Raw genomic sequence first — 21525 nt, forward strand, 5'->3', positions numbered from 1 at the left:
TCAGCAATGTGAAATCTGACCACCCCTACTACAATTTAAATAAAGGTTCAGCCCACTAGCTCTTGATCCAGCAGGCTAATAGTGATGGATTTTTCTGCTGGCAAGTTTCTGTGCTACAGGGGTAGCCTAGAATGAGCAGTTATCTTTTACTTGGCGAAAATGTGTTAAAGAACTGACGGCCTGATTACTACCAGGCTCGAGAGTGAGGTTAACTAGCAAGGAAGATGCCAGAAAGGAGGGTGATTATTAACTCAGTCTGGCCCTTGAGAGCCTAGAGAAATAACTGACTCTTAACAAATCAGATCAAGTCAGAAGGCAACCAGGCTGCTGTCAGCATCTGTTCATCATGGCTGAGGAAGTAAGTGAAATTAGTTGAAAGCTATTAAATCTTATAGTACATTTGAAATGATTATTGTTTTTATAATTATATACTATACTGTAAACCTAAGAGCAAATTGGGTTGGTAACCAAACTTAAAAGTTTCATTAATTACATTTAAGATTGGAAGGAATCTATTTCATTGGAAACACCTAGAAATTGCTTCCTAGATGTTTGTACATTTGCCCGATCTTGCTTTGCGGAGCGACGCATTTTCTTTACTGCAGATTTTGTTTGGTTGCACATAAAGCAATCTCATTTTGAAAGATGCAGTTCCCAAATGAACTGCAAAATGCTTTAATATACTGAGCAATAAATGAGTCAGTCTTTTCGTGACAACTGGAGAAATTAAATCCACGTAATTAAGTAAATCTGGAATTCAAGTTAGTTTCAGTAAGAAAAACCATGAAAATACCAGATTGTCTTTTTTTTTAAAACTCATAAATTTCCTCCAGGAAAGGTGATCTGTTATTTTCATTCTGATTTGCCATTCTGTAATTAAAGACCCACCAGAATGGTAGATGGGTGCACCTCTCTTATGTTCCGAGCAATTAGGAATGTACAATAAATGCTGCCATTTCCAGTGATCTCCAGTCTGTGGATGATACATTTTAAAAAGGCAGCAGAAAGAAAATGAAATTAAGGAATTGCAGTTAATTCTATAAATTGGAAGATACCTGCTGTTATCTTGATTTCAGATTATTTTTTATTCTATATAAAGTTTAAAGTAACATAGTTATATAATTACACAAAAGCTACAGAAACTTGCTATTTGGTATAATTGACTATGCCAGTGTTTAACAGCTTCCTCCCACCCCACTTCATTTCTACTGAACAGCAAATCCATTTATTTGTTCTTCCTTTAAGTAGTTGTCAATTTTTATTGTTAAATTCACTAAGGCTTCTTTGAACACCTCTTCATGGATGGGTTTCAAATCATCAGCCTCCAACTGAAAAAGTTACTCCTGAATTCTCTTGGTTCCTGTAGAGAGATGGGAGGAGGCTGAAAGGGCCTATCTCTGTTCCCACTGTGTATTTGTCTTGTTGAATCTTCATAAATGTATAATTAATCACAGAGCAGCATTTCTATGATCAGTTTCATTTACTGTTAGTTTCTAAGTCTTTGCCGAATCTATCTAATCTTGTTAGAGTAACACTGCCTTTTGAAAGGCTCCAGAGCTTTTATGTCTCCATTATCATAGACAGTGGGCCAGCCTTGTTGTTACTCAGATATTGAAGTGCTTTCTGGTACAGTACCAGTAATGACTTCAGCAGCAACAAGTCAGTATCTGTGCTGTATGGTTGTCACTTATTCTGAAATTTTACAATTAACCTCTTGCTCTCCAAATAATATTTTATGTTCCTGTCATTTCAAGACTAAAATAAATAAAATTTTGTTAGGCAAGGATATTAATAGAAACAGGATGGATATTAATTCTTAAACAAAGCCAGTAATGATTTATCTGAATCATCCTTGAGAAATTGAATGGTCCACTTCTATTTCTGAATTCCCATTAAAAAGTCACTTCTCATTTGCTTCCTTTCAATGAAACAGAAAATCTGAGTTCTCAACCCATTTCTCATTCAGATTCAGATTTATTTATCACAGGTATATTGAAACATAGAGTGAAATACATTGTTTCTGTTAATAACCACACACCCAAGGATGTGCAAGTGTCGCCACACATTCCAGCGCCAGCCATGGCATGCCTACCCTGTTCATCACAACACAGAACAGCACAAGCAGCATTAACAACAACAACAGAAGACAAGACAACAATAGCAAAGCAAGCCCTTTCCCACCCTCTCACTCCATTCACACACACAGGCCTCCAACCCCAATGCAGACTGCTTCCAGGCCTCCAGTCCTTGGCCCCGGACTTTCAAACCTGATACCAGAGATGAATCACTGGTCCTTCTCCAGACTGGTTCCCATTACTTAGGTTCCCTCCACTATGCATCAGTGTCCAGAACTAAATGGAAGACTCGGTCTGATCTTGGCTATATGTAATCACGAGCACATCAGGTTTATTCAATGCTAACTTAGCAGCGTTCTGAAATTATATCCTCTTCAGCTGTGCCATATTTTTATTTAGACAAATTTCAAATTTAATTGTGTTTTTGCTGCCCCTTTAGTTTCAATATCTAAATTCTGTTTCTCACTCAACCATTATTGTATATGGGAGGAAGGTATGTAATACACTCATCTCTTAAAGAGAATACAGGCAGCTTGCAATGGAGATCTCAGAAATATCACTTTATGGATGATTGCTTGCAAGCACCTGAATATGTTGCTCTAACATTGACAAACAACAAAACGCCAGGTTGATTCCCCTGGAGGTAGCACCCAGTTTCCATGTGCACATTTCCATAAGGATATAAAGTGTTTAAAAACAATCCACAAGGGATGACGCCAGCACCAAGAGATTACATTTGTCAGGAAAGACTGAACAGGCTGGAGTTTATAAAAGGTGGAAGTAAATAAGGTCATTGGAGATTTTGGTATGAGAAGATGTGTAAAAGGTATGAGAGGAAAGATGAAAGCTAGCCACCAATAAGAGAGAAGTCAAAAGAAATCTGTTTCCCCAGAGAGTTATTAGAATCTGGGCATCAGTGCCACATGGAATAGTTAAGGTGAATAACATAGATGTGTTTAGAGAGAAGCTAAGTAAACATATGAGGGAGAAAGGAATATAGGTTGTGAATACAAGAGTAGATGACGTCAGGTGAGAGTTGGACCATGCAGAATTTAAACACTGGTGTAGACTAGTTAAGTTCAATGGCTTTTGCCGTGCTTTAGGTCCTACACAATTGGCTTGGTTGATAGGAGGCAGGGGGTGGCGGTGAAAGGTGGTTTTTCTGATTGGAAGTCTGAACTGCTGGAATTGGTACTGAGATCTTTGTTGTTTGTTTATATATTGATGACTTGAAAGTGAATATAAGAGGAATGATTTGGAAGTTTGTGGATGACATGAAGAAGGTGGTTGAGAGAAGAAACCCTTAAATTAGCCTAGTCAAGTCAAGTCATTGTTATTATCATTTAACTATATGCAGTGCATTTATACCATCAAATGAGGCGTTTCTCCAAACCAGGCTGTAAAGCACAGCAGTACACAACACACATATAACACGATAATTTATGAAAGTAAGGATAAAATCTACAGATGAATTATGCATAAATTAAATGTTGTCAGGTACAGAACAAATTAACTAGTTCAAGTGCAATGCGGCAGGGAATTCAGAAGCCTAATGGCCTGAGGAAAGAAACTGTTTCTCATCCTGATTGTTTTTGTAAAGGAATATAAAATTATAAGATGCATTGATAGGGTAGTCAGAATCTTTACCCGTGGTAGGGTTATCAAAAATAAAAGGGCACAGGTTTAAGGTAAGGAGGGGGAGTTTTGTTTTACAGAAGTGGTTGATATCAGGAACTCACAGCCACAGGAATTGATGGAATCAGATGCACTCATTATGTGTAAGCGACATTTAGACAAGCAGTTGACAGGAAAAGCAAAGAAGGATCCAGGTCGAGGGATTAGCGTAGATGGCCAAAGAGGTTAGCATTTTGTGATGAGCTGAAGGGCCTTTTACTGTGCTGTAATTCCCATACAGAGGCAACACAATAGCTCACCATGTAAGGAATTTCAATCACAAATCTACATGCTATAACTTTGCTCTTTACTGGAATTACATCTTTTCAACTTAAGCAAACTCTGCCTTCCCTTGGGCTTCGTCCTTTTCTTGGCCAACAGTTTCTACCACATGAGCTTCAGAAAATGCCTGGGCATTGAAAACCACCACTAATATTCACGAACGTTTTCCCAGGACCACAATCGGACAACTAATGGCATCTACAGTATGTCATCCCTACTCCAGGATATCTGTCCATTGTTTGTTCTAATTCTGAAGAATATACAGAAAGAAGGACCTGTTTAAAATAATCTCCATCCAGTTCTGATGAAAACTTTTGAAGGTCCTTAAACATTTTATAATGTCAAGGGAAATAAGAGTAGTCACATTCCCAAGTCCATCTCTCAGACTTCCACTGTTATGTCAGAATGGTGAGTTGTGTTGGTGATTTCTTCTGCATTAATAATGGAAAAGGATGTACTGTACAACCACTGCATTGTCACATGGATCTGCACCCATTCTTTAATCTCATCCACTACTTTGTATAGAGGAGGTGAGGTTGAGGGAGTGAGGTGTATATTCATACTTGTACCACCGATGGTCATTCCATTTTCTAAGATGCTGGCCACAACTGCCTGATAGTGGTGATTCATGCCTGGAGCTGTTGGATTTTGGCTAGGTACAGCGTGCATGACCTGTTTGGGGAGTTGATAGTTGAGGGCCAATTTCTCATTTCACCCTCCCCCCACCCCCAACTCACCACCCAACCTTGTATCATCTGACTCACTACATAATCTGATATTTTCTGGTTGTAGCTTGTTGCTTTGTTCCAGTTTCTGTTACTGCTTTCTTTTTGCAAAATGCTTTCACAAAAATTCCTGTGTACATCCCTGCTCCAGGAAGCAGACTGCAGTGATGGCAATATAATCCTGCCTATCATTATCAAATCTTCATACCGTATCTAACTATTCCCTCAATTATTTATTCCTTTTGCTTAATTGTTAAGTTTGTCCCTTAGGCCAAACTATGCTGGCTGTTTTTAGTACAATTTAAACTTTCTATGTATACCACTGGAGTAGACATGCCTAGGCATCAACCCTGATGAAAATGGCAAAGTGTGTCATCGAAACTTAGGTTAAAATCGATACCTGTACTTGGCTGGAAGCAGGAGAAAATTTTATTCATTCTCGTTCAGCTTTCAATCATAATCCCCATTATTTCTAATGTTCTCAGGACATCCATCTCCCAAGCTTTGCTTTCTAACAAACTCTTTTCCTTCTAAGGTATATCTTTGTTCTTTTACTCATTTTACTTACTCCAGATTCTTCCTTCCTTAGTTTTAGTACTGATCATATATAATAGTCCAAGTTCTGTCGGTTCTCACAAGATCAAATCCTATTTGATTCCTACCTCTTTGATCCCAGATTATTGGATTAATGAGAAAAACAATCATGCTATTACAGTTAATTAGGTTTGACCCATCACTATAATAACTCACACAGTTTACTGGTCTTGATTCAAAAAGGCAATTGCCAGAGCAGAGCTTTGTACAGCACTTTGCAGCTGGATTCTTTTCAGATGTCTTCATGAGCCGACTGCAGTGTTATACTAACTAGATGGAATTAAGGTCCATCACAAAAGCTTCACTTCCTCTTATTCCGACTCAGTACCACTGTCTTTAAATATCCAGTTTTAGGTGCTGTTGAAACTTCACATCAATCATTAAATTCATTATATTCCATGTTTGAACAGTACAGTTACAGGGAGACAGATGCACAATATGAATCTCCTGGACTCTTAGTTCCGTTGTCTAATGCATGAGATCATTCCTTTATGTCTTCTGTCTGGGCATAATTTTAATTTCTTTTTTGCTCACCAAATACAATTTCCAGACCTCATTTTAACCCCATCTATAGCTACTGGGTATTTGACCACTTTGTAATCTTGTGAACAATCCTCACTTTAACATTCTAGTGTTGAGCTGGTTACTGTTCTGTTAGCACAAATGGACAAGATAGTCTAATACATGCAAACTTTCTCTCTTTAACTTTAAAGAGTCCTAATAAACCCAAATTTGTCACAAATGTTATTGAAAAAGAAATTCTGATTACAATAAATTAAACCAGGCCAGCGTGAATGACCTTATGTAAAGAACTTTAAAAAGAACTGATATCCATTCTGAGACTGCCTGGATCACAATTTATATGAGCCCATGGATTCAGAACTGTAACCAGTCTTGTTCTCTTTCCAAACATATTTATGTCCCGCAGCAGGGCAACTTGCCATGGTATCTGATCTACTAGGGCTGTAGTGATATTTTAGGAGAGACCTCTGTTAACACAATCCAAAAGTAATTCTGTTGATCTCCAAGCATATGGATCCAACAAACCACTAAAGTCTTTAATGTAAAATAAAGAGTACATTTTCACATAATATCATATTTCTCCATATCATTTGTCACTCGTGGCATCTTCCTGTTGAGTTCACATTCTTCACTTTTAATAGTTTTAATGTCACTTTCAGAATGGAGTACCTAAAAGTACATAAAGTAAATAATCAATATATTTGCAAATTAACTGACTTACACGCAGGATAATATGTACCTTGAATATAGGATCTCATGGGAATTGGGTACCATTGTTCAGCCAGACCTTTCTGTCACCTTTCATTCTGTATGGTGGTTTATTGTGTGATTCTTTATAATGTGTGGCTATGTCACAAAACCTACATGAAGCACTAATGCTAAGAAGACCAGGGAGTTCTGGCAGTTTCCAGTGAATGAATGCTCCCACTGAAATTTTTCAATACTTGGTTGGTTGCAGCTGACACAGTTCAGTTTGCAAAGAATGTTTATCAGATTTCTCCACTCAAATGTCTTGTAGGTGATTTGCTAATTAATAAGCCCGATCCCTTTGTAGTTCCCATCCCTCACAGGAGACACAGTCATTTTAGCTTTGTGCTGACAACTATCAGTGTTATATAGCATTTTAATGCAGTAAAATCACCTATGTAAGCACTTCATAGAAGCAAACTTTGACAGTAAGCACGTTAAACAACTGAAGGTTTTAAAGTTCAAAGTAAATTTATTATTAAAGTACATACTGTGTATGTACCATATATTACCCTGAGATTCATTGTCTTGTGTGCATACTCAAAAAATCCATAGAATAATAACCATAACAGAATCAATGAAAGACTACACCAATTTGGGTGTTTAACCAATGTGCGGAAGACAATAAACTGCACGTGCAAAAAGGATAAATAATAATAAATAAGCAATGAGTATCAAGAACACGAGATAGAGTCCTCGAAAGTGAGTCAATAAGTTGTGGGAGCATTTCAGTGATGGAGCAAGTGAAGCTGAGTGAAGTTATCCCTGTTCAAGGTCCTGATGGTTGAGGGTAATAACTGTTCCTGAACCTGATTGTGTGAGTCCTGATGCTCTTGTATCTGCTTCCTGATGGCAGTAGCGGGAAGAGGGCATGGCCTGGGTGGTGGGGGTCTCTGATGATGGATGTTGCTTTAAACTGCTGTCAAGTGTTTTTTAAAGGTCATGTAAAGAAGGACAAACATCGAGAGCTGCTGATTTTTTTGGAAACGAATTCCAAAGCTCAGGGTCTAAGTACTTAAAGGCAGAGTCACCCATTTTGGAGCTTAGAAAATCAAAGACATTCAAGAGGCCAGTAAAGTGTCCATGCTGTCATTACGGAGCATGACTCTTTTTCTGACCAGACTTATATCCAGCTTTGCATGATCGAGCCCCCCACATCCCTGGGGAGCTTAGAGATTAGTATTGTGTGTGAAACAATTGAGAATCTTGTTCTGAACCCACATAAGACCATTCAGTAAGCCCGAATGGACAATAAAGGGCAGCTTGATTGTGTTGAGAATGTGTAAAAAGATTGCTTTGAAGAGGTGCACAGTGGTTTCTGTGAATGCATCACATGAGTATTTTTGGTGATGCTGTAGTTATTATAGGAAACTCTATTTTGTAACAATATATTGACCAAATATTTTAAAGTAAGTTGTTGTTCCATAGGATTAGAAACCGAACAAATAGCTAATCCTTTCATCCCTGATTTTCTCTTGAATTTATTTATCTTTATGAATATGGTTGGTCCACGTAAGATATTTTTTTAAAAAACTCACAAGAGTTTGCACTAGCAGCACACAAAATGCTGGAGGAACTCAGCAGGTCAGGCAGCATTGGATTGCCATCATCGGCATCTTTTCTCATTTGTTTTAGACTTTGTACTAGCCATCATCTTTAATGAACAAAGCATTAAGATATCACCTTAAGACAATTGTATTAATTGTTTAATACAGTTGGAGAACAGTAAACAGTCGATGTTTCGGGCTGAAACCCTTCATCAAAACATCGACTATTTACTCTTTTCCATAGATGCTGCCTGGACTGTTGAGTTCCTCTAGCATTTTGTGTGTGTTGCTTGAATTTTCAGCATCTGTAGATTTCCTCATGTGCGAAAATTCGGTTAAATTTTGGCTTTTTTTTTGATGACCATTTCATCCCTAAATAAAGAGGGGCTCAGATCAAATTAGATGTTAAGTATACGAGGGAAAAGAAGGTCATGCTTGTTTAAGTGCAAGGAGTGTGGAGCATTTGTTCTGGCACGGCCAACTGACCTTTTCTGTGAACTTTGCATAATTCTCTGTTAATATTAATGCATAAACTTGTAAGTTTTAACATTCCTTCCCTTGGTTCTGATACACTGTAGAATTTGTTATCTTGCTTCTAGCATACTTACTCATCCCCACGCTACAGATTATTGCATACTTTGTTTCAGTCACTTCCTTCTAAACAGTAGTTTCTATTTTTTTTAAAATATCTTCACCGTTTTTGTTATGGAAGGTTGTTAAGCATTATGCCAAAGTTAAAAAGGTGGTCAGCTATGATCTTATTGAATGGTTGTGGATATTGAGTGGTCTACTATTGTATATTACTCTCCATAGTTTTTCCACTCGTCCTCTTCTCTCCGTGATTCAAATGTTCCATGTTCCAGAATTCCATCAATACTACTTTAGCTTACCTCCCATCTCTCACCCAACGCAAACTGGAAGCCATCCAGAATTCTTCTGCCCACCCCAGCACAAGCCATTTCCCGTTCGATGATCACATTGACTTTTGACCCACCTCAGTTTTGATTTTAAATCTGAGTATGGCTTTAGTCCTTCTCCAGATGACCTCTGTATATATTCTCTCCAAACCAGCAATACTTTGCGATTCCTCCCTCATGCTTTCAAACATTTTATCATTCATTTACCATCACGTGCCTAGTCCTAAGACTCTGGAATTCACTTCATCAACATCTTAGTCCTCTACCACCTTCCCCCTTTTTAGTACATTCCTTGAAACATCTATTTGGTAAACTGCGAGTATCTCCGTATCTGGTTTAGTTAAAATATTTGTATCAATACTCTCTGATAGTAGACTCTGGGAACACAAGTAGAGTAACAGGAGGCTATTTGGCCTCTCTGCTGAGCCCTTAACAACTGAGCTCTCTCAGTCCACTTGGGCAGAAAATTCCAATTTCTTAACCTTTAGTCCACAATTGCTGACCTCTTATTTCGATTTGGCTGAGGAACAGGTGAAGAGGGCAGGGTTTCAGATTTCTGGATCATTGGGATCTCTTCTGGGGAAGGTATAACCTGCACAAAAGTGTCGGCTTACACCTGAACCTGAGTTTGCTGGAACTGTTGGGGAGGGTTTAAACTAATTAGGCAAGGAGGTGGGAAACTGGGTGATAGGGCTGAGGGTGGATCAATTAGTATACAAGCAGAGGCAGTCTGTATTGAGACTGTCAGGAAGGACAGGCAGATGATAGTCAAAATTGCAGTCAGTGGGATCTGTTACAGTGTAACAGGGGGATAGAATTGAAAACATGATGATTACAGGAATGAAGGTGTTATATTTGAATACACACGATATACAGAATAAGGTAGATGATCCTGTAGCGCAGTTAGAGATTGTGGGCAACACTAGGTTGTGGCTGAAAGAGGACTAAAGTTGGGAACTTTACACCTAAGTATACACATTGTGTTGAAAGGACAGGCAGGCAGGCAGGTAGGCAAGAGGGGGTGGCACAGACCTGTTAGTAAAAAACGAAATCAAGTACAGTCCTTAGAAAGAGGCAACATAGGATCAGAAGATTAGATGATGAGGACACTCAGTCCTCGTTTATTGTCATTTAGAAATGCATGCATTAAGAAATGATACAATGTTCCTCCAGAGAGATATCACAGAAGCATAGGACAAACCATGACTAAACTGACAAAACCACATAATTATAACATATAGTTACAACAGTGCAAAGCAATACTGTAATTTGGTAAAGAGTAGACCATGGGCACAGTAAAAAAAAAGTCTCGAGTTCCGATAGCCCCATCATCTCATGCAGATGGTAGAGGGGAGAAACTCTTCCTGCCATGAACCTCCAGCGCCGCAAACTTGCCGATGCAGCGCTTTTGGAAGCACCCGACCACAGCCGACTCTGAGTCCATCCGAAAACTTCAAGCCTCTGACTAGCCCTCTGACACCAAGCACCATCTCTACCGAGTGCTTCGATCCCGCCCCGGCCACCGACCAACAAGCAAAGCCGAGGACTCGGGGCCTTCCCCTCTGGAGATTCTGGATCACACAGTAGCAGCGGCAGCGAAACAGGCATTTCGGAAGTTTCACCAGATGTTCCTCCGTGCTCTCACGCCCGTCTCTATCAAATCAGGATTGTGCACAGCACCCTACTTGACGGATAACAGATATCATTCACCGGAGTGCCCGCTGTGCGCTGCATTGCACCGCCATCTTCTCCTTTCAGAATCCTTGTGGGTAGAGTTAACAGTGGCCTAGATGTGGCCACAAATTACAACGGGAGATAGAAATGCATATCAAAAGGGCAATGTTATGATGTCATGGGGGATTTCAATATGTAGATTGGGGAAAATAAGGTTGGTGCTGAATCCCAGGAGAGAATTTGTAAAATGCCAACAAGATGGTTTTTTAGAGCAGCTTCTGTTGAGCCCACTTGGAGATCAGCTATTCTAGATTGGGTATTATGTAATCAAATGAATTTGATAAGGGAGCTTGAGGTAAAGGAACCTTTAGAAGACAATGATCATAAGATGATAGAATTCACCCTGCAATTTGAGCGGGAGAAGATAAAGTCAGGTGTATCAGTATTACAGTGGAGTAAAGGGAATTATAGAGGCATGAGAGAGGAGCTGGCCAAAGTTGATTGGAAGGGGACACTAACAGGGATGATGGCAGGGCAGCAATGGCGGGAGTTTCTGGGAGCAATTCAGAAGGTGCAGGATAGATACATCCCAAAGAAGTAGTAGTATTCTAAAGGCAGGATGACACAACTGTGGCTAACTAGGGAAGTCGAAACCAACATAAAAGCAAAAAAGAGGACATACAATAGAGCAAAAAATGGTGGGAAGTTAGAGGATTTGCAAGCTTTTAAAAACCAACAGAAGGCGACTAAAAAGGTCTTATTCCATACTGTATCTAAATAATTAAATATACAAGGTATAAGTTCACATTTTCCACATCGTTGTAGAATACATCTTCTGGTGCTACTTGGGGACGTCTTCAGTGAAGAACCCTGGGTCATAGGGTGTTTCGGGTCCTTAATCATCAGACAACCTCGACCGGGCGACCCAACCGGGGGTGATCAGCCCCCGACTTGTGTCCAAGTGATGCACTAATCCACGGATCCCCCCCTCCGGATCCACAGCCACCACGACGCCTTTTCAGCAGCCTCCAGAATGTTCTCGGTGGCTCTTCTGCACTGCAGTCCTTTAACTCCAAGGAGTTTAAGAGTACGCTGTAATGAATGGCCAGCACAGCCCCGGCACCCACTTCAACTGGCTCACAGCAAGCTCTCCAGCCATTGCTCCAGCATTCTGCAACAAGATCTGTGTATCTAGCCCTCTTGTGCTCGTTGGCCTCTTCAATCCGGTCTTCCCAGGGGCCAGTAAGTTCCAGCAGGACCACTTGCTTTGTAGACTCTGATACTAACACCATGTCTGGGCAGAGCGGAGTGGCTGTGATGTTCTCCGGGAACTTGAGCTGCCTCTCTAGGTCGACTTGGAGCTGCCAGTCTCGTGCAGTGTCAAGAAGCCCTCCCAAGGAGCTAGGCTGATGTTGAGCCTTCTCCCCTACTCTAATAAAGATAATGGACTGTTTGGGAGTGTGCTGATTTTTGCTGTTTTGAATTGCTGTGCTGATTGCGTTTGCCATAGACCTAAGGACTTGGTCATGGCGCCAGCGGTATCGTCCTTGCCCCAACGCCTTTGGGCGGCAACTTAAGATATGCTTCAAGGTGCCCCTCTTCTGGCACAGTTGGCATTCTGGAGTGTTTGCCCGTGCAAGTTGGCCAGGCTTGGGAGAACGTCATAGACTGATTGAATGAGAAACTTGATGCGTAATGGTTCAGCTCTCCAGAGCTCTGTCCGGATGAACTTGCGAGGTTCTGCATGCTCCCATCTAGTCCAGAGGCCTTGTTTGTACATGCCGGCCATCTTACTGTATCGTTCTTCCTCCACTTCTACTCGTTTCTCGTCCTGAACCAGTTGACACTTCTCCTTTCCACGGGTTTTGTCGTAGCGTGGTTTGGGAAAACAACCCAGTCCTGCCTGCCCCACCGCCGCAGTGCCCACCAAAATATTGTGCCACAGCCTTGCCTCCGCTCTGCCGACAGCTCCCTGTGCCTGCCACTGCCTTCCAGCCTTTACGCGGATTCCTGCCGAAGCGACTTTAACATCAGAGGAGTCTCGGTACATGATAACCTCCCTGGCTCGGGTGACTTTGAATTCCTCTGATAGGCCACTGATGGGGAGCTGCAGCTTGGTGGAATGCCCATACAGGGCAATGCAGCTTAAGGTCCAGGGAAGCCCCAACCACCTCCGGAGAGGCTGACTGATGGTCTCCTCTAGAGCCTCCACTGTTGACATTGGCACCTCGTAGACTAGAAGGGGCTAGAATAGCCTTGGCAGGACTCCGTCTCGGTACATCCAAGCTTTGAATTTTCCCGGAAGCCCCAATTTGTCAACCGCGGTGAGCCAGGATATCAGGTCGCACCTGGTTTGTTGAAGTGCGGCTGTGTCCTTCAGGGAACTGTCAAAGATCTTGCCCAGGCTCTTGACTGGTTTTTCTGTCGCCGCTGGAATCTGGATCCCTCCCAGGGTAAAGCGGAACCGGTCGGCCACTCTTCCCTTATTCAAGACTAGAGACCTGGACTTGGCTGGTTTAAGGCTCATCCTTGCCCATGAGATGAGCCGTTCCAGCCCTAGAAGGAGCCATCTGCACCCAGGGACGGATGTTGCCATCACCGTCAGGTCGTCCATGAATGCTCTTATGGGGTCTGCCGACTACCAGATCTAGACATGGGGCCTCTATATTCCACCTCCGCTGACTTGACAATCATGTTCATAGCCAGTGAGAAGAGTGACACCGAGATTGTGCAGCCAGTGATTATGCCCTTCTCCAGCCGATGCCAGGTGGATGTTCGTGACCCTGAGGAGATTGTCAACCTGAAGTTGCTGTAATAGTCCAGAATGAGGTTTTGGATCACCTCTAGAACATGGCGTCTTGTCAGTGCTGTTTCAATGAGCTTGTGTGGGATGGATCCATAGACGTTGGTTAGATCTAGCCAGAGTGCTGCAAGGTCTCCTCTGTTCTCCCTTGCCTCCTGGATCAGCTGGGTCACGACTCCTGTGTGCTCTAGGCATCCAGGTACTCCTGGGACTTTCCCCTTCTGTACTGAGGTGTCTACGTATCCATTCTTCAAGAGGAACTCCGTTAAACATTGGGCCACAATCTTGAAGAAGATCTTGCCTTCAACGCTGAGCAGCGAGATGATATGAAACTGCTCGATGTTGCTTGAATCCTTTTCTTTTGATATCCAGACACCCTCCGCGTGCCTCCACTGAGCAGCGACCTTTCCTCTCTGCCAGATCACCTTTAAAATCTTCCAAAGTTGAAGTCACATATCCTCGCCCATTAATTTATCCTATCTAAACTCTTGAGGCCTTCATGTACACTTTTCTCACAGTTAGCACTTTTCTAGTTTTGATATCAGAAAACTTATGTATATTAGTACATGGTCCCCTCAACCAGCTGTACCAACGGCCCCCACCAGGCCGAGCATCTCAATTTGAAAATGACTGGTGTATTCCCGCTCTTTCTTTCTGTCAATTAACCAGCTCTCAGTCCATGCCAATATGTTACCCTTGATCTCGTGTTTTAACTTCTTTTCGTAATTTCTGATGACATCTTATCATAGGTCTTCTGAAAAGTCCAAGTACACCACATTCCCTTATCTACTAAGCTAGTTACAATCTGAAAAGCAGGTTTGTTAAATAAAAACTCCCCTTCATAAATGCATGATAACTCCTCTTCTTCTTAAGCCCCTTACCCTTACTGGGGCATAGGCTGTCGACAGCAGCTTGTCAGAGTCCTCTGTTCTATGCCGAAGGTTGATCGGCCACTCGCTTTCACCACACTACTTAACATGCCTTCTCTCTCAGAGAGAAGGAGCTTCTGGTATTTCTGTAGCTCTGGGTCTTTATGGCATGGAGTTGCTAGCCCCATGCTCAACCTTCCTCTTTTCACATCCGGGCTTGGGTCCATCCATGGTGGAGTTGTGATAATTCTGCCAAATTCTATTACTATTTTCTAAGTGCAGTTTTACCACTTCTCTAGTGATAGATGATACCAATTTCCCTTCAAGTGGTGTCCGAATAATTGGTTGGTAGTTCCCTGATTTCTGTTTCACAACTTACTGTAATAGTGGAGTTATACTTCATACTTTGTTGTTTGTGGGAACAATTCTAGAATCTGAGGAATTTTGAAAGATGACAACTAACACATCCATTGTTTCTGTAGCCACTTTCTTTATTACCTTTAAAGCAGGTCACAAATTTTGGAAAATAATCAGCTGTTAGTTGTATTTGTTCCTCCAGTTTCATTTTACTACTACAGGTTTCTTTCTGCTCTTCAATATTTTGTGTTCTTCAATGAAGGCAGTCACAGAATGTTTTTGTAGATTTTTTTCTTAATAAAGTAAGTAAAGTAAAGGCATCCGTTAGTCTTGCGAGACCATGGATTTGTGCCTGGAAAGTCTTCACTCTCCAGGGCGCAGGCCTGGGCAAGGTTGTATGGAAGACCGGCAGTTGCCCATGCTGTAAGTCTCCCCTCTCCACGACACTGATGTTATCCAAGGGAAGGGCATTAGGACCCATACAGCTTGGCACCAGTGTCGGCGCAGAGCAATGTGTGATTAAGTACCTTGCTCAAGGACACAACACATTGCCTCGGCTGGGGCTTGAACTCACGACCTTCAGGTCGCTAGTCCAATTCCTTAACCACTTGGCCACGTGCACTCTTTTTTTCTTAATATCAATATAATTTCTCCCGCATCTGGTTTTTCTCTTTATGTATGTAAATATACTCCTGTGTTTGTATGCCCTGTCCCTTCCCGATCGACTCTGATTATCTTTACTAATTTTGCTAGCCTGCACTATAACCTAATCCTTTCCCTTTAACTTGCTTGATTTCCTCTTGCAACCATCCCACTCCAAGTATTTGCTTTAAAGCCTTAACTACAGCCTTAGTTATTTAATCGACCAGGATACAGGTCCAGCATGGTTCAGGAGAAGCATGTCCCTCTTTCAGCCAATATGTATTACAGCACCCTACAAAATGAAATCCATTTCTCTCGCACCAAGCTGTGAGCCAATTGCTGATTTCATTTATCCTATGCCTATGTGCTGATTACTCAGTTAGTATAATCCAGAATTTATTTAAGTGACTCTACTTTTTAATTTAGACCTCACTTATTCATATTCTTTCAGTAGAACCCCTTCCTCAGTCTTATCTATGTTGTTGATTACCCTTCCACTCCCTTTTCCTGCCCGCTGCATTGCAGGCATGCAAACAAGGCTGGCAGAGTAGCATAGCAACGCTTTACAGCACCAGCAATTGATGGGAAGATCAGGGTTCATTTGCTACCACTGTCTGTAAGGAGTTTGTATGTTCTCCCTGTGACCGTCTAGTTTCTGCTGGCTGTTCCGATTCCTTTCCACATTCCAAAGGCGTACGAGTTAGGGTTAGCAAGTTGTGGGTGTGCTACGTTGGCGCTGGAAGAGTGGCGACCTTGCAGGCTGCCTCCAGCACACTATGTTGGTTGTTGACGCAAATGATGCATTTCACTGTATGTTTTGATGTTTATGTGACAAACAGAGCTAATCTGATTTTTAATCTAACATTTATCAACATAGCCACAGGACTCATGTTTGGGACTTTGAACCCATAGTTTCTACTCCTGTAATTATATTGTCCTCTCTCACTACTCCATTCCTTTACAGTCTCCCAGCTTGAATGGTCCCCATGCCGTGGTTGTGTTTGCTTCTCCTCCCTGAAGCATCTAGTCTTGTCATTTTTGTTGTACTTGTGCAACGGTTGAATCTTCAATCTGCCTGGATCCCCTTACTCATCCCTACTCGTCATTGCACCTTTTTAACTGACCAGTTCTTCAGTCCTCGACTCAGGCCTTTTGGAACAGAGTATCCTGATAACTTATCAATTTCCAATCTATCAAGGTGTCCGAATCACAGATTCAAGCTGAGAAATGTTCCTCGAGTTGCCAACACTTACTGTCAATGTGGGTCTCAGCTGCTCACATAAACCTCTCGTGTACTGTAGCCCAGCTGCAACACATCCCCTGTTCTGCCATGTTTTGTTAAATTTATTTAATTCTTTATACGTAAAACTTCACCCTTGCCCTTGCTTCACCTCAGTCCTTTCTTCACCAGAAAGCACACTGTGTTTGGACAATTTGAAGATGCCATATAAATGCAACTTGCATTATTGGTCTTGAGCTAATCATAAGGGGAAAGTCCATGATTGGTTGAGAAAGGTTAATGGTTCCATTTTATTTACTCCTCCCACATGAAATCACTATATTAAAAGGGCTGAAGTTGCAAATGTAATCAAAAACATAACTTTTCACCTTTTGTGTCTTTATCCTAGCTTGCGTCATTGATTTTAATTAATCTTTGTAACCTTTGGTCATTGTAAATGAGATTATAAGTCTGCAGTCTGTATTATTGGAAATTTATTAACATCTATGTCTTCAGTTCCTTAACATGACCTTGCAGCTGTCATTCCCCATGAACGCCCTTCAGCTGACTAACTTCCAGACATCCCACCTCTCCCGGAAGTTCCGGGAGTCTCCCGCATATTGATAGTGGCTCCCTGATGCCTGCAAATTATGTACAATATCCTAGAAATTTACTTTTTTCTTTGAGAGCGAAAGAGAGAGAGAGAGAGAGGGATAGAGCGTGAGAGAGAGAGAGAGCGCGCACGCCATGGCAGAGTGAAATATAAAACATATTTCACCCCAGACTACACTGAAGTGTACCCCTGCCTAATAGGGGTCAAAAATAATGACAGTGTTGCTCACTGCACTGTTTGTAACAGTGACTTTTCTATTGCCTATGGTGGGTTGAGACTGTAAAAGACATGTTGAGGTGAGTTTAACAGGTGTCATTCGTTCATTAGCATAGCTAACGTTATTTAAACTAGCTGGCTAGCTGCTAAGGAGCTACTCTATTGCAGACATCCCACCTCTCCCGGAAGTTCCGAGAGTCTCCCGCAAATTGATGGTGCTACTTCCCTGAAATGAGTTTTTGCAGGCTGGGATGTCTGAACTTCTACAGTTCCTGCCTCCTGCTTTCCCTGCCCCCCATCCCCACCATATACACAGTTTTGGAAGCTATTCCTTCTCGCCTTAGCCCTAAGTTCTGGATCTCCCTCCAAATGTCTCCCTGCCTTTCTCTCCTTTCAGGTAAAACTTACCTCTTTGACCAAGCTATTATATCATCTGCCCTAGTACTGCTCTATATCTCCTCTTAAAAATTGTAGCAGATAATTGTTATTGTAAAGTCCCTATTTATTACATTAAGGCACTTACATTATGCGAGTTCCTTCGGTTAAGTAGATATATCATGTGTTTAACTCCAAACTAATAATCACTTAGGTGTAGTGCAGATATCCGTGTGTTTCCTCTTTTTGGGAATTGCACCTCTGTTAAATAGCAACAGATTGGCAGCTGATGTTAACCTCTGCTTGGTGCCCAAAAATTAGAAGAGATATCCGTATAGTTTCTGTTTTAAAATACTTGCAAACAGTGTCACAGATTTTATGTCTTGAATGCATCTCAAAACTTTCTTCAAAGAATTCCAACAGGGAAAATCTTGCCTGACGAATCTGTTGGAATTCTTTGAAGAAATAACAAGCAGGATAGAGAAAGCAGAATTGGTGGATGTTGTGTGGTCGGATTTTCAAAAGGGCTTTGACAAGGTGCTGTACATGAGGCTGCTTAACTGGTTAACAGCCCACGGTACTACAGGAAAGATAATAGCATGGATAGAGCATTGGTTGATTGGCAGGAGGCAAAGAGTGGGAAAAAAAGGAACCTTTTCTGGTTAGCTGCTGGTGAATAGTGGTATTCCACAGGGTCTGCATTAGGACCACTCCATTTTATGATAGATGTCAGTGATTGGATGATGGAATTGATAGCTTTGTGCCCAAGTTTGCGCATGATACGAAGGTAGGTGGAGGGGCAGGTAGTTTCGAGGAAGCAGGGCGGCTGCAGTGGGACTTAAGACACATTAGGAAAATGGGCAAAGAAGTGACAGATGGAATACAGTGTCGGGAAGTGTATGATAAATTACTCTGGTAGAAGAAATAAAAACGTAGACTATTTTCTAAATGAAGAGAAAATTCAAAAATCTGAGGTGTAAAGAAACTTGGGAGTCCTCTCGCTTACTGGATTCCCTGAAGTTTAATTTGCAGGTTGTGTCAGTGGTGAGGAAGGCAAATGCAAAGGGATACCTCATGGACTGATTGATGGCTGTGGGCCTGTACTCCCTGAAATTCAGAAGAATGAGGGGGATCTCATTGAAATCTATAGAATAGGCCTTGAAAGAGTGGATGTTGAGAGGATGTTTCCTATGGTGGGGAAGTCCAGGACCAGAGAACACAGCCTTGAGAGGAACGTCCATTTAGAACAGAGATGAGGAGGAATTTCTTTAGTCAGAGAATAGTGAATCTGTGGAATTCATTGCTACAGGCAGCTATGGAGGCCAAGACACTGGGTTTATTTAAGGCTTAGGTTGATAGATTCTTGATTAGTCAGGGCACTCAGGGTTACAGGGAGAAGACAGGAGATTGAAGCTGAGAGGGAAATGGATTGACCATGATGAAATGGCGGAGTAGACTCGATGGGCCAAATGGCCTTATTCTGCTGCTATATCTCATGGTCTTAAAACTTCTAAAAAATTGAGTTTTAAAGCTACATTGATTTGTGATTCTATTACTGGTGCAAAATGTTGAGGCAATCTTGCTTTCATCCCTACCACATATGGTGAACCAAAGCATAATTAGGCCATTCGGACTATTGAAGTTTTGTGTGATAAATAGATAGACAGAGAGATAGGTACTTTATTGACACCAAATGAAATGCAGTATCATGGTAGCATTACAAGTGCACCGATATAAAAATATTAGAAGTAAGAAAGAATAACAACTAAATTGCTTCAAAAGTCTAAAAAGAGGGGGTCTTCACTTTCCTGGCTATAGTTTGACTCATTATAGAGCCTAATGGCTGAGGGTAAGAATAACCTCATATAGCGCTCTTTGGACCAGCACAGTTATCTTAGTCTATTACTAAAAGCGCTCCTCTGTTCGGCCAAAGTGGCATGTAGAGGGCGAGAAACAATATCCAGAATTGCCAGGATTTTCTGTAGGGTGTTTTGTTCTACCACAGCCTCTAGTCCAGTTTGACTCCTATAACACAGCCAGCCTTTTTGATCAATTTATTGAGCCTGTTGGCGTCACCTGTGTTGATGTCATTGCCCCAGTACACCACTGCATAGAAGATTGTACTGGTGACAGCAGACTGGTAGAACATGTGAAGGAGAGGCCTGCATACTCCAAAGGACCTCAGTCTCCTCGTGAAGTAGAGGTGTCTCTGGCTCTGCTCTTCTTGTATACAGCCTCTGTGTTAGTGCTCCACTCAAGTCTGTCAGACAGGTGCACCTCCAGGTACTGTAGGTCCTCACCATCAATACTAACAGGGATCACTGCAGGCTTACTCTTCCTGAAGTCTATCACTATCTCCTTTGTGTTATTGATGTTAAGCTGCAGATGATTCAGCTGGCACTATTTGACAAAGTCCTCCACCAGGGCCCTGCATTCATCATCCCATCCTCCCTTTATACACTCAATTATTGCTGAGTCATCAGAGAATTTCTGCGGGTGATGTGACTCAGTGTTGTGTCTCAAGTATACAGGGTAAACAGGAAGGGAGCCAATGTGGGGCCCAGGGCTGCCTAATTGACAAGACCTGGGTATGGCAATAATAGATTGTAATTATATTAAGGCCATCTAATGTTGCAAAGTATTATAAAGCACTTCACAAATTTATTATCAAAGCTACTCTGACTGGTAGGTCACATAAATTGATATTTAGACAGGCAGCCAAAAACTTGCTGACAGAATTAAGGTTTAAGGAACATCTTGAAGGAAGGGAGAACGATGGAGAGGCTTAAGGAAGAATTTCCAGAGCTTTGGACCTAGAGGGCAACTGTGGTGCAAAGGCAGAAGGAGAAACACAAAAAGCTGGAATTCAATTGAGGCATTTAAAATTTTGGAAATCAAATGTGCTGCAGATGCTGAAAATCTGAAATCAGAACGGAAAATGCTAGAACCATTCAGCAGGATTTATGGATAGAGAAACAGAGCAAGGGTTTTCCACCAGAAATATTAACTGTTTTCTCTTCTACAGATACTGCATGATCTATTGAGTGTTTCCAGCATTTTCTGAAAACTTTGATCAACAGGCAATTAATTTTAAAATATCCTCCTGTTTAAATTCAAACATTGCATCACCTCACTCGGCCTTGCTCAGGCAATCTTACAACCGCATACCTCTATTACTAATTTTCACTCATTGTACCTTGCGTATGAAAGGAAAGATTTAGACCATAAGACAAAGGAGCAGAAATCAGCCATTCGGCCCATCAAGTCTGCTCCGCCATTTTATCATGAGCTGATCCATTCTCCCATTTAGTCCCACTCCCCCGCCTTCTCACCTTTGATGCCCTGGCTACTCAGATACCTATCATTTCTGCCTTAAGTACACCCAATGACTTGGCCTCCACTGCCACCCGTGGCAAAAAATTCCATAGATTCACCACCTTCTGGCTAAAAAAATTTCTTCGCGTCTCCGTTCTGAATGGGCGCCCTTCAATCCTTAAGTCATGCCCTCTCGTACTAGGCTCCCCCATCATGGGAAACAACTTTGCCACATCCACTCTGTCCATGCCTTTCAACATTCAAAATGTTTCTATGAGGTCCCCCCCCCATTCTTCTAAACTTCAAAGAATATAGTCCAAGAGCGGACAAACGTTCCTCATATGTTAACCCTCTCATTC

General features: G+C 41.7%; 1 protein-coding gene across 1 annotated transcript in view; it reads left to right on the top strand.

Annotated features, from left to right (window-relative positions):
* Positions 1-239: 239 nt before the first annotated feature.
* Positions 240-21525, top strand: part of pip5kl1 (phosphatidylinositol-4-phosphate 5-kinase-like 1) — a 61724-nt gene continuing 40438 nt past the window's right edge. The window contains exon 1 of the mRNA XM_063073129.1: positions 240-358. Coding sequence (XP_062929199.1) covers positions 347-358 — 12 coding nt within the window. The 5' untranslated portion in view covers positions 240-346. The remainder of the gene's footprint in view (positions 359-21525) is intronic.

This window comes from Mobula hypostoma, chromosome 21 (assembly GCF_963921235.1).
Source record: "Mobula hypostoma chromosome 21, sMobHyp1.1, whole genome shotgun sequence".
Lineage (NCBI taxonomy): Eukaryota > Metazoa > Chordata > Chondrichthyes > Myliobatiformes > Myliobatidae > Mobula > Mobula hypostoma.